General features: G+C 45.5%; 1 protein-coding gene across 1 annotated transcript in view; it reads left to right on the top strand.

Moving 5' to 3' along the window:
* Window positions 1–708: 708 nt before the first annotated feature.
* Window positions 709–14,843, top strand: part of LOC136938808 (dihydropyrimidine dehydrogenase [NADP(+)]-like) — a gene marked incomplete at both ends in the record, with an annotated part of 63,019 nt that continues 48,884 nt past the window's right edge. Inside the window, one exon of the mRNA XM_067231760.1 lies at window positions 709–826. Coding sequence (XP_067087861.1) covers window positions 709–826 — 118 coding nt within the window. The remainder of the gene's footprint in view (window positions 827–14,843) is intronic.

Below are 14,843 nucleotides of genomic sequence, written 5' to 3'. Positions count from 1 at the left end.
AATCTTTTATATTTCATGAAACGACCCCTGAAGTAATTGTAAATATTGATTAGAAGAAACAAATCAATGGAATGATTTTGGATGAGCTTAGCTGGAGCACGGTATTTGTATTCAAACAAGCAGATCAATTAGAATGGAATGGAATGAAATTGCTTTTACTTATCATACATTATGTATGCCCTCGTACTTGCATTTAGTTATTACTTTAATTTGCAAAATTATCTTCAAAACGAGGGCCCGTTGCTAAATTAACATTTCAGAATGACTCGTCTCACATTTTAATTTCGAGAGATGCTGGATTGTTCTTAACATTGTACCTAAAACGTGGAAGTAAATCAATGCTTCTAGTTCTTTCAAACAAACAAGGAGTATTTTCAGGTCCCATTTTACACACTTTTTTGTGATGATCTTGTGAGGGATCAATACCGTCAGGAGAAAAAACACGAAAGCTTTTTAAAATTAAATTCAACTGTGGCATTAATTTAATGACGTAAAAATCTGAACACGCTGGTAAAAAAAAATCCCCTCTCTTTTGTGGCATCCTATGATGTCTCTCTGGGTAGATTGATTTCATTCTAGAAGGGGACTGGCTGGCTGACTGTGGCCTGATAATGGCTTCCACTAAGCTACAGTGGTAGCCTGTTAGCTGAAGGAGGCCAGAGAGGTGACGGTGACCCCCTGACCTCCAGTATCCCTGTGCTCCTGCAGATCTCATTACCAGTGGATATGGTGTTGCAAGAGTGGGAGAGGGCAGGGATGGAAAGACCATGGAGGGCTACTGGAAGACTGGAGGCCCAAGCAGAGTGTCAGGCCACCCCTGGCCCAGGTAAGAGCATGCCGAGGGGGCTGGCTGCCCCACACACCACCCCATACCTGATGGAGCCTCCTCATTAGATACAGCACTGGAGTATGTGTGTGCGTGTGCGTGTAAAACCACAGGGAGAGAAAGAAAGAGATTTGACAGATTGGGGAAAGAGAAGGCTGTTCGCTCTCTCTCTCTCTTTCTCCCTCTGGCTTGGATTGAAAATGCACTGTGTCCATTTCTGTTTTCAGAGAAGCCACTGGTGAGGCCTTGCCTTGCGCCGCACGGCGTCTCCAATCAGTGAACTTGACGCGCCTCTCTGTGTTTGCCATTGGGGCAGAGGAGGCCTGTCCGCTGGCTTGCGATGGCGCTGCCTGTTGTTGAAAGACTCTCTTCGGTGACGGGTATTCTTGGGTGGATAATACGGATCACGTTGTTATTGCTTGAGAATACGCGTAGTCGAGGAGAGTCCTCTCTTCGCCCGATTCGCTGCTGGGGACTGAGATCAGAACCAGACCAAAGTGGCCTCCTGCAGTACCTGTAGGCCTGCAGCCTGCCTGCCTGCCCCTCCGCTGGGCCGCGGCGGCTTGCAGAGACCCATTCAGAACTGACACCATGGTGCTTTTATCCGGAGTGCAGTACGCTGCTGTCTGCCTCCATCCTTGCCTGTCTGCCTGCCTGTCTGTCTGTCTGCCTGTCTGCGTGACTCTCTGTTGTATTTTGGGTAACTGGTGTCAACACTCCCTCCCACCCACCACCACCACCTTCCTCCTGCACAGAAGAAGAAGTAGTGTTCTTCTTTGCTGTTTGGTCTTTGTCGCCTAACCCCCTGCCTTGTGTCTGTCTGACAGCTTATTCTGATAACGTTTTGTGTGTGTGTGTGTGTGTAACTCTGTACTGTATGCATGCATCCATGCCCCATTCATAGCAGATATGCAACAGCGGGTGTGTGTTCCATAAACAGGATTGTGTCGAGTGTGCCTTTCAACAGAGGGTAGACAGGGGCCTCTCATGCAAATCTATGTAGCCAGTGTATTTATTATCTGTCCTCCAGACCACTCTCTCTTTACCCTTCCTCTGCTCCCTTTTTAATGCAAATTGATGTTGAAATGACATTTATTACGCTGGGCCTTCCACACGAAAGACCAGTTGCGCAACCGTCACCCAAGCCTGGCTCACCGGCTGAGAAAACAAAATGTCCACCACACAGGCTACAGCTCAATTTATGCATTGAGGAGAGAAGGGTTTTAGATAAACAATTACCACAGGCTCAAATTGACTATAACCGGGTTTTCCGTGTTCCCAGGGATGTGCCATGAATATGGATGGGCTGTCCTTTAGGCTGATGGCACATTCTGAACCTTAACACCCATGTAAAATCCATTTAAACATGTAATGGGATCAACTTGACTTATATAGGCATGTCCTCAAATATGTCACCTCCCAAGATCTTACATTATACATAGTCCCTTTTCACCAGGAAAATATAGATATATGTTGTAAGCTTATTTATGAAATCTGTAGAATACAAATGAGCATTTAAAATCTTCTTATTCCTTTTGCGCTGTATTATAAATTTTGTTAGTTCATGAAAAAATTCTAAATCAGCACTGAATCATTTACAGAACCTATGCTGATGATAATGAAGTATAATTATACAAAATGTATTACCATTTATGATTTTCTAAAATTACAATTATTCTTACTTGGCATGCTTTGTAATTATAATTTGTTTTGTTGTAAAAAATAACACTGAATCTGTGTTTACTGTGAGTAGGAGTAGAACTAACCAGACTATCCTGGCCAAAAATGTCACCACTAGGGGAACTCAAAATCTGACAAAGTCTAGAAATAAATTTTTCCATCTCCCTTCTTAAATAATATGTTGACATTACTATCAACAATGACTCTTACTTGAAATACTTGAAAACAGACGAGAAGGAAATACACACTTGTGCCTCAGTGTTTTGCTTATTTTATTAAAATGGTAAGATAAGGATTTAGGTAGTACAGTGTATGTGTTCATCACCTACACTGCGCTACAATTGTTTAACATTTCCCCTATATTTCATACCACATATTGCATAACCTTCGTTTATGTTAGCATCATTTCTATGGAATCCATACCTCTGTTAGGTTTGAATAGTTGTATCAGTCATGGTCTGTATGATTTGACACAGTATGTCTTGTAGATATAACAGAAGAAATGCCAAAGCTTATAGTTATGTACAGGCCTATTCAGTAAAATGTGTTATTGAGTACCATCTGAATTTACATTCTGAAATTTGTCAGCTAGCTAGACATTTGTAAATGACAAAAACAAAACAATGTAGATTATTATTGAACAGGAAACTAGGTTTTCTCCTATTCAAATTTACAATACTAAATAGTGTAGTGTTCAGATGTCCATTTGATTTGATTCAATTCACTATACTATATATGGTGTTTCGTAAAATGAATGTATATTTGCCACTTATTGTAATGTGCCTTAAGTCAATAAAATTCAAAGTAAAACACATAACATTGTTTATTTTTGTTATTTATGCTGGATTGACATTACAAAGAATTGAAGCTGATCCAGTCAGGACATTCCCTAGTTCAAAGAGACCTACAGTATCATATCACCTATGATGCAATCAAACCAATTCAAACCAATCTGTCAATCTATCAACCAACAAATCAATACAATTCTATTTCTTAATTCCTTTCATGGCAAGGCCCACTAAAGGGCCTCTTTTGGAGCACAAATCTAATATTGTACGACCAGGAGCAAGCAGGAAGCAATCCCAACTGGTATGCCATTCAGTCATTTCAATGTTTTAGACAAATTTTCTTCTTTTCTTCCAAACCCCATGGACGACCAGACATAAATAGGCCCCATTACTGCCATCCCTCAGAAGCACCAGGTCTGACCTGGATCAGACAGTCAACATCTGAGTGTAGCCCAGGATTCAGAGCAGACCAGACTCTCTTCCTGCTGAAAGAGATAGTGGCCGATCACTGATCTACTCTAGTCTTGGTATTTGGATCCTCTTATCTCCAGTCGCCAGATTACCATATTACATCCTATTTAATTTCCCCTGCAAACGCCCAGAGCATCTTAGTATTCCTGTTATCTCATGTAATCCTGTTAAGACAGACTAAGTGCAGTAAACACCTGGTTTTAGAGCCAGAAGCTGTCCATGGCCAAAAATCACTAAGAATTGTTACCATCTCCCAGTAAACGCAAAATATCTAAAGGCAAATGTGATTGTGTGAGTTTATTATGTATTTTAAGTACTTTATTTTTTTGTACAATGAGGTATCAGGAAATATCTAACAAACAATGTATTTTAGTAACAATACACACTTAAAATAAATTCAATTCAAAAACAAATCAGTGTCCCCGGTAGTTACACAGATTCAAAAAAACGAAAATCCTCTCAAATTCACAAGGACCCCATATTGTTCTTGGCGATGATCTTCTTGTGTTAAATACAGTTGGCCATCTTCCCCACGAGTTTGTGGTGTGATTTAGAACGTCTACTTTTAACAGTGTCTTTCCCTGAGGAGAGGAAAACAGTTGGTTTATTAAGTCTATTTAGCTCTGAAGTTTCCTCATTTAGTGAAGCAGGAAGCCCAGTAACAATTCCATCCTCTCTCCTTCCTTCCCCACTTCCTCCAGCAACATTATGGGGTTTCCTCAAACTAGATCTGCAGTATTAATCAATGTTGCTGCAATAGGAAATGCTGCATTTCCGTTCAGCCAGACTTCTTAGCGAGACAAAGACACAAGCAGGCATGGTCTCTCTCTCTCTCCCCTCTCTCTCTCTCTCTCTCTCTCTCTCTCTCTCTCTCTCTCTCTCTCTCTCTCTCTCTCCTCCCTCTCTCTCCCTAGGCTTATTGACTCTAATAAAAGACCCGGCTGAGCTTATAGACAGAATACTGTGCGATTAATAACCCATGCCCTACATCTCTTTGAGCGTTTGAAGTGTGTGTGTTTTAATGTGCGAGAGAGTCCACGTGCATGTGTTTAATATGTCTATAATATATCTCTCTTTTATTTCATAGGTTTGTTTCTGGTGTCAAGTGAGAGTGCAAGACAAGTGGTCTTACTTACCAGTGTCTTCAATAATGGGCCACTATCAAATTCACCTCAGCTCGTTTAAATACGACGTTATGAAATGTATCCACATCACTGGCTCCGAGATGGGAGCTAAGCAATCTATTTAAAAAGCAATTTATTTCTCAGTGTATTGGAGATTGCACAGATTGAATGGGGGAGTCCGATTCTCAGTGGACACCCCTCATCCCATCCCAGACGCAATCACACTCCCTCCTCCCCTTTATCTCACCCCACTTCACAAACTCTCCTGACTAATATTCTTCAGAGAGAACTGCTCAAATAAAATAAAATCAAAAACATTCGCCACGCATTCAATTAAAAGGAACAACCTGAAATGCAAAAGACAAAGGCCAATCACATGTCATTATTGATTGTCCTTTTTCTTAGACGTAATTGCTATTCAGTTCTTGTGTTATTGTGGACCGTGTGCAATTTGAAAAGATACGGAGACTTTACGGTTGCACCAGACGGCAGTGAATATGACTTGATGTTTTGGATCGAGGGAGCCTGGCTTGTCTCGTGGCCTTGTGATGGGGTAGTGTGGCTGTTAATTGCGTTGCAGGTCTCTATGTGTTATTCAGGCGGACGAGGAACGCAGAAACGGCTGGACCTGCCTCACACGAGGGTGCATGACACACACACACCGTCTTTTTCTCCTCTCTCTCTCCCTCAAAGGAGAAGCGCAGCGTTATATGGCTGATGTGACTTCCTGCGTCTTATGAAAGAGAAGGAGTCGGACGAGGGAGGGAGGGAGGGAGAGACAGGGAGAGAGAGAGAGAGAGTTACATGAGAGAGATAGATGTGTGTATGCGTATACATATATATATGTATATATACATATATATGTATATATACATATGTGTGTATGTATCTATTTACTTATTTATGTATTTATTTATACCGATTATTTGGCAACATTAATAATATACCAACTTGAATAATAATAACATGGATACAAGTTGTACACCTGTGTGGTGTAGCTACACGTATGTATATGTTAAACTGCCGTGTGTGTCTCTGTATGTGAGTGTGTGAAATATAAGTATATATAACGCCATGATTTACATTGATTATTAATATTTCTGTAATTCTACCGTTGCTTTGACAATATGAACAATTGCTGTTTTCGTGCCAATAAAGCCCTTTGAACTGAACTGAACTGAGAGAGAGAGAGAGAGAGAGAGAGAGAGAGAGAGAGAGAGAGAGAGAGAGAGAGAGAGAGAGAGAGAGAGAGAGAGAGAGAATGTAACAACATATGATGAGTTTGATATTCCCTCCACCAGCCCATGTTTCTCTCCTGAGGAAGACTCAGAGAGTGGTACAGTCCTCTCTCTAGTCATGTGTGTCCGTCCACAGAAGGTGCTCCATCATTGTGTGAACCGTCTCTGTCACTGGTAGACAAGAATTCTGAGACTCACTAGGGACCAGTCTTACAGTTCACAGATGCACTACACTACAGCACTACAGTACACACACATACACACACACACACCATTAGATTCCAGGGTTTTCTTATACTGAGAGAGGCTATTGTATTATAAAACAATGTGTTTGTTTTACATGGTCAGTGTGTTAACATTTGCACTTTTTTATTACTTTATGTGTGTATATATGTACATATATATATACATATACAATGTTTAATTATTATTGTAATAACTATTATTAGCTGTGGTAGTATTAAAATAATTCTTATATTATTTGCAATCTTGCTTTGAAATGATTTTCTACTGGCTTGCTATGATAATAGGCAAATTGGTCTGGGCCAGAGTACGTAACCACTTACATTTGCATATGTGTCTCAGTACTGAATAGGACAGGGACGAGGCTGGGCATGCTCTATCTAATAATGGATTAATGAGCTCTTTTGGGGAGACAGAGCAGTTTACCTTGTGTGTCAGATTTGATGGCGTTTGCTCTGGACGCCATTCACATGCAAAACAGGGGCATCTAGCCACTTGGCCCCAGAGCAGAAATCTATAGAGTCCCCAGATACACACACACACACACACACATACATGCACACACACCCTTACACGCACACATGGACACATCTTGCCACTTGGCCCCAGATACACACATTCACACACTATCACACGCACACACATACACACTCATAGACAGGCACACATCTTGCCACTTGGCCCTAGAGCAGGAATCTATAGTCTCCAGACACCCCACTACCCACTCTGAGAACGTGTGAGAAGATCCACCATCTGTATCCACCAAGCTGTACGGCTGGGTTTGAACCATCCCAATGAGAGGAAACATCATCAGCATCGATGTTTGGAAATGTGTTATCAGACTGGAGATGTATTGAACAAAGTCCAATGCACGTTGATGTCATGTGAGTGCATGGCAACATTCTCAGGCAATATTTTGTTGTTTGGTCATTTCCAAACTATTTGTACATGACTGATTTTATGAATGTGTCTTTCGCTGTGAAACTGCAATTTCTTTTTTCGCTGAAAATAAAATCAGTGTTCCGAAGATACGTTTCCTGAGTCTGTTTTTTTGCTCAACACCTTTGGGTATTTAGCTCTACTCCCCTGCCCCTGACACCCTCTTTCAACAACTCTCTCCCACCCCCACCCCCACCCCCACCCCATCCACTCACCGCCGAGTAGCCTCTCCCAGAGCCTGCCTCACCTCACTTCCTCTCCAAGTGCACTCCCCCCCCCCCTCCCCAAAAATAAAAACCACCCCACCTGGCTCAACCCCCCTCAGCCCCCCTCCCCAGCCGTGCCCTCATCATGCCCGGGTGGAGGCGAGCCCTTGTGTGGCCGTTCCGCGAATCAAAGGGATGCGAAGCGAGTGCCTGACCCCGCCCGCCGGGGGCACCTCTAGTGGGCGAGCTCTAATGAGGGTCCCGCTAGTGATGAGGGGGAGGGGGTGGGAGGTGGTGGGGGGTGGGGGGGGGGGGGCTCGTCAACGAGAGGCTTCATCGGAGACCGGGGGGATGGGCAGGGGGGTTGAAGAGGTGGGGGGGGCGCTCTCAGACTGTGCACGGCCGCTGCAGTCATCTTGTGGCAGTCTGAGGAAACGCGTGGGGCGAACGCGCGCGCGCCCCACGCCCCAAAGACGTCCCCTTGCGTCCCGACAACGCAGTCCGATGCAAAAGCCCACGTGGCCACGTGTGTGTTATGAAAGACGGCGTGTGAAATTCCGCACGTGCGAGTTCACCGTTCGGAATGTGCTCGTCCTTATATGGACGCACACTCGGGAACAGGATGTCGAGACTCGAGTGAGCTGTCCTTTTGTCTTTCATCCTATCCAACCCACTTCCGAGTAGGCAAAGGGAGCTGTCATCCAATGACTAGTGTGGACATCAGCATGAGGCCTTCCACTCATGTTCCCTGAGCGAAGGCTGATCACAGTCAAACACTTGGTCATGATGGTAGTGTGTGGATCCAGACTGTGCCCAGCCAGGCCCAGCAGTCCGGCATAGCCCAGCTCCGGCATAGCCCAGCTCAGCCCAACACAGACCAGCCTAGCTCAGCACAGTCCGGCATAGCCCAGCTCACCCCTACACAGCCCAGCCCAGCTCAGCACAGTCCAGCACAGTCCGGCCCAGACTGGACATGCCCAGACCAGCCTGGTCCAATCCAACACAGCCCAGACCAACCCAACCCACCATAGCCCAGCCCAGCCCATCTCTCTTTCCAGCAGGTTAAACACAAGCAGATGGAGAGTGTCACGGGCCACTCCTCAGAGCCGAATTAATGAGCAGTTATGGCAGCTGACACATCAGTTTTACACTGATCTGCAATTAAGAATAACACTTCATTTTGGAGCGTACGCCCGCCCGCCCGCCCATACCCCTCCTCCTCCCCTGCACAGTCCAGCTACTTGTGGTTTAATTCCTGTTATCTGGAGAGTGTATTTTGTGGAGGTGTAGAAGTTGGGAGGGAACTGCAGGTGTCCAGGGGAAATGTGGAAGATGCGAGAGGTGGAGAGAGACAGATGTGGTCTGTTTTTTTCCTCCTCGCACATACAGTACGTGACACACGCTCCACCCTGACGTCCATGTGCCGTGGACTGGAGCTTTTCTTTCAATTTTTTCTTCTCCACTCTCAACCGTGAAAAACGAGAACAAAAAAAAAACTCGGAAAAAGCGTCGAAGACACATTCTTTATCTGCCTCTCTCTCTCTCTTTTTCCGTCTCTCCTTCTCACCTTTCCTCATGCACACGCGAAAGCCCACCGAGGTGTGCTAAGGTGCAATGTTGCAGCTTCTTTCCTGACTGTTTCATCATGGAGGTAGGATAGTGGAGTTACAATGGGCTGGTCGTGTTGGTTCGCGTCTGTTTACACAGGAAAAACACCCACAGAGACCACTAAAACCCACACTGGAGGGTTGGCAATGCCCTTCACGTACTTTATTTCGGTCTTTATTCCTGTATAGTCGTTCATGTTTCTGTAGTATGAACACGGTACGCTGCAGTGCACAAAGACAGCAGAGATTTAAGGAGCTCACTTTCTGTACGTGACTCAAGATCTCTAGAACCAGAAGAAGAGGGTTTTGTTTATAGGATTGTATTTATTCGCATTTTACAGGATTGCGGTGCATGTTTGTGTTCTTGTGTTATTAACTCTCCTTGATAAAAAGAACTGAGCATGAAAATGATCTGATTCCGGAATTGTCCTTGTTTGTACGGTGTTTGTACCATTTTGATATGCACTAAAGCATCTCACCTTATCTCTATTATGTTTGTGTTTTGAACAAAGCCCTACATTTCCAAACAGTGTGTTCCTTTAGTGTGACATGTTGCATTTAAACATTCAGCATTGCATGATGCAAGCATAACTCTTTCAACATTCACTAGCCATCGAAATGTGGGTCCATCAAAATGAGATACGCATTTTTGCTGTAACAATAATTGCAACTTTAAAAGATGGAACTCATTTGCGTTGCTGACAGTTATTAAGTCTTCACTTATGGAACACAATATAGTTGGCATATTCAATTTCTTGATTACACAATTAAAGTGCTTTTGTTAAATTGGCCAGGAAAATAATCTACTTTGGCCATTTGCTGAGTCCCAATTACGTGGAAAGTGATACTTCCTTCAGCTTCTCTAGATTCCTCCTTGTCTGTGATTTGTAGTTCATCACTGTTTTCAATTCAAACCTGCCTGCCATTCAAACCACCTTGGATAAATTAACAGTGGGTTGTAATTCACTTTAGTAAAAACTGCATTTTCTTCTTGTTTTTCTCTACCAGGGAATCAAAAAGTCTGGAGTCTAAAAAGTGTAGACGTGGGAATTAATTTCTTGACGAATTCACACAAACACTATTCAACTGGCACATGTGCAAAATGACCCCATGTTCTTGTTATTTTGTACTGTACACCAGTTTTAAATGAATTGACTAATGTTTTATTTCTCCGGCCAATCAATCTTTTGTTTAATAAATGTTGCATGCAGTGAAACACTTGATCCTTGATCCACCAAGTCTTTGTTGAGTACAACACACTACCATTCTGTTAGGATTTCTAACAGAAGCTGCTCCTCATGATAGTGGAGAGGGGCTTTGAGAGAGCTGTGTGTATAAGGAACGGCCGGCCAACAGATTAGACATTTACATTTAGTCATTTAGCAGACGCTCTTATCCAGAGCGACTTACAGTAAGTACAGGGACATTCCCCCCGAAGCAAATAGGGTGAAGTGCCTTGCCCAAGGACACAACGTCATTTTGGCACGGCGGGGAATCGAACTGGCAACCTTCAGATTACTAGCCCGACTCCCTCACCGCTCAGCCACCTGACTCCCTGCCTCCCAGACAGGCCTTGTCCTGCACTTGTCTCACTGCTAAAAAGACACAATCATCAACACCACACACAAGCGCCTTTCGGTTCCGACCCTCTTAGAGATCTGGATAAGTGAACCACCACCGCCAGCCTCAACAGAGCTTTCCACAACACTGGCCCCGTTATTAAGACAGGCATGTGTCTTCTTGGCTGTGGGCTGATCAAAGACAAGAACAGGAACCCCTGGTAGGATCACAGCTATGGTTGTGGCTATTGACAAGGCCCGGGTCAAATGCCATTTGCAAGCCTTTTCGAAATCTTTTGGGATCCAGGTCTTCTATGAACCTATGAAGTGAGTGTAAACACGCGCACACGCGCTCCGGGAAGGACATCCAAGGGCTGGTGAACTGGAACGAGAGGTCATGTCATAGAGATTGACCGGAGGACAGGGTGGCTGAATGATCACTCACTGAGATGAAACATCTGCTCCGCACACACGCACACACGCGCACACCCACGCACACCCACCCACCCACGCACGCACACGCACACACACACCCACAGTGAGCCAAGGACAGATCACTCCGAGGACCCTTATAGTAGTGTAAAGGTGCACAGGACCAATTAGATTACAGCTCAATTACCTGCGAGATATGAGACAGATAAAACAGGATGAAAACGATAACGGTTCCAGCGTTCACCTCACGCCATGCAGACTGATGCTACAGTCGTTGACGATTATCGTGATTATAATATTATTGACCGTACGGGATGTGGACATTGATGATCTATCGTCGAGGTTATATGTTCACAATCTCTCTGTAGCAAGCAATCAACTGCGATTGGGTTAGCATGCGTTTCTCAAAGGAGGGGACTGACACATCCCTGCGGTGTGAGACTGTTGTGATGACTGCGTGACGTGGATAAAGAAAGCCCATCGTGTCCAAATGAATAAAGAGCAGAGAGAGAGAATGAAACTGTTTTCAGTTACTATAATCAGTGCTTTGTTCACGAGCAGTGTTTGGAATATATTGCTGTGATTTGAGTGTTTTCGGTTGTTAACAATATAAAGAGTGAACCTGGCAACCGGTTTGTGATTAGTCCAGGAGAAACACAGAACAATACAATCAAAGCCCAGAGGACCAACAATTAGAATTTCAATGTAGGTCCTAGTGCTCACATCAGCATTTCAACAATGTGAAGAGACTACATTACCCAAAGAAAATGTATTCCTAAATAAATACATGTTCCTAATTGTGGGGGCAGTTATTTCTTTCTATTATAGTATTTTAATTTGAAGCCAGACCAGCCCACCATTTTAAAATACACACATGAACATGCGTCTTGCCTTGAGGCGGTTTGTGAAGGAAAACACCCCCATAAATGTATTTCATCATATAATTTATGCAGTTTTACTGTCGGCTTCACCGCACTCTACTGTCCAGACAAACAACAGTAACAGACAAAAGCATGTCTTTTTGTCTTCAAGGTCACAGAGTTTGCAGGCTCGTGTTCAGAGCTAGCGTCAGGGAGCGGGGAAGGGGACCAGCAGTGTAGTGGGTCTTCTAACCTGTGATGTGCGCCGGCTCTTTGTGTGTGCTCTGCTGGAGTGTGTGTGTGTGTGTGTGTGTGTGTAGGGGGGGTTGGCGTGAGAGGACCCTCGGGCTAGGACACTGCCCAGGTGGGATGCCAGAAAAGCTTGGGGGGTGGGGGGGGGGGGTTTGAGTGATAGATCTCTTTGTGGTGTGAGGTGTGTGTGAGCATTTGGGGGGGGGGGGGGTGCAGCTAAGGTCTGAGAGTCAGTGTGTGAGTGTGTGTGTGTGTGTGTGTCTAAGAGAAAACGTGTGAGTGTGAGGATGTGTGCGTACGGGTGTGGAGTGTACGGTGACGTGTCTATGTGTGTGCGTGTATTGTGATGTGTGTGTGTGTATTGTGATCCGAGGCTCTCCATCCGGCAGGCCCATGCCGAGCCTGAGAGCCCATCGCCCGCTGGGCTTCAGGACAGGAGACGAGTATCTGATTGGTGGAGATCTGATGGGGCCGACGTGTCAGGAAAGCACATGACGAGGGAGGGGGAAACGACCGGAATAAAAGAAGAGAAGGACTGGGGGGGAGGGGGGGCAGAAGGAGAGCTGATGACAGATCCCCGTAGAGGGAGAACTTCTCCAAAGCGTCAAGAGGAAAGATGACACTCGCTCTGCCATGGTTTGATGGGATTCAGGAAAGGTTATGGATCCTGTCACACAGCCGTGCTGGGAGAGGCTGAACACTCCAGTCCCAGAACACATCTTTTCCCTTCGCCAACCAGTAAATATCATCTATTATTAATCATTGTTGTGCTTGCTGGTATTAGTGCCTTGACGCTCACACACACACCCACACACATGCGCTCGCTCTGGCCCCGCCGTGCGAACACACAAACGTCACGAGCGCGCGTGCTCATGCGACGCTAAGCGCGACGATGTGCGGCCCATCCCCTGCGACAAGTCTTGGAATGGCCCAGCCCCACTCTAATGCGATTGGCCGACATGGACGACCGTCATCGCCGAATGGCCTTTCCAGTCGGAGACAGTCTCTGTAGTGAAGAGGTCTCTCGCTCGCCACTGATGAATTAACAATCGTGAAGGATTAGAAACAAATGATTACGATCTTACTTTGATACTCGGTTTCGACTGTGGTGAGCATATTGATCGATGTTTGATCTGTGATCTTTGATCTCTCCCCTGCTGTAGCGGTGCATGAGGACATGACTCAAAAGCGGGGGGAAAGGAGAACACGTTTCACAATGCCTGCGCCCAGACAAACCAACGCCCCAAAACTGTCTGCGTCACTAGAGGGAGTCAGGTGGCTGAGCGGTTAGGGAAACGGGCTAGTAATCTGAAGGTTGCCAGTTCGATTCAGGGCCGTGTCAATTGACGTTGTGTCCTTGGGCAAGGCACTTCACCCTACTTGCCTCAGGGAGAATATCCCTGTACTTAATGTAAGTCGCTCTGGATAAGAGCGTCTGCTAAATGACTAAATGTAAATGTAGATTACTGATGAAAGGTCAAGATATCCCAGAGTGTTTCACACCATGCAACTCTGTACAAGGAAGTACAAAGAGTTGATGCAGTTATGACGCTGCCCAAAAGCTCTATCTTAGGATTGGTCAAAGCCATCTGTTATACAATGTTTTCCGGCCATGCTTGCTGAAGTCAGTTTGGGTGTCACCTCACCTGACCTGGGTTCTCGGGGAGAGGTCGGTCTCCTCCCTCAACATGATACTATATAACTGCCCATCATTCTGTATTCATTGTCCAGACCTTTGAGATACTCAATTTGGATGCGCCAGGCATTCGAACCTTGCAGGTCTGCATATAAAAACTTTGATCGTGACTTGAACTTGTATTGTATTTGCTAATTGATTTGACTGACTTTCATGGTGGTACAAGGTGCCTAAGACAGACTTCTTCAGGAGCAGGCCTCACACAGGCTACTTCAAACACATTGTTTGGCTCTATGGAAAGCTGCTGTTGCTGCTCTCTCTCTCTCTCTCTCTCTCTCTCTTCTCTCTCTCTCTCTCTCTCTCTCTCTGTTGAACTAACGAGGTCTCCCACCTCTCATCCCCCCACCAGGCTCCTACAGCTACGACTGAAGATAATGGGCTCCGGGGCTCATTCTCTGTGTGTCCACACGGAGGATACTGTTTGGGGTGATGTGTGTGCCGCTGATGTGGCGGTCCCCTTGGCCAACGCACACTCCCGCGCCAACGATGTCTGATATGCACACGCTTAATCTCTCTCTCACACACACACACACACATACGCACTCTATCATACCGCAACCGCACGTATGATCTCGCACACGCACACGCACACAACACGCAAAGCACAAACACACGCTCGCACGCCAACGATCCCCGCAATGCACACTCCAAAACCCTCTCTCACACACACACACACACACACACACTCTCTTATACCGCAAACGCACACATGATCTTGCACACGTACACACACAAACACGCCGCAGCACGAACACAGCGTGTGTGTACGTGTGCAGGACAGTCCAGTGAGGTGGCGATGCCCCCAACGGCACTGCGTGGCGTGCTGTGTGGACTCACACCGAGGTACCTCTCACCCCCCCCCCCCCCCCCGCCACCCCGCTGAGTCATCACAGTCCGCATGTCGAGAGAGAGAGAGAGAGAG

Source organism: Osmerus mordax (genome assembly GCF_038355195.1).
Source record: "Osmerus mordax isolate fOsmMor3 chromosome 15 unlocalized genomic scaffold, fOsmMor3.pri SUPER_15_unloc_3, whole genome shotgun sequence".
NCBI lineage: Eukaryota > Metazoa > Chordata > Actinopteri > Osmeriformes > Osmeridae > Osmerus > Osmerus mordax.
Note: the sequence above shows the minus strand (reverse complement) of the source record. Positions and strands in the feature narration are given on the sequence as shown.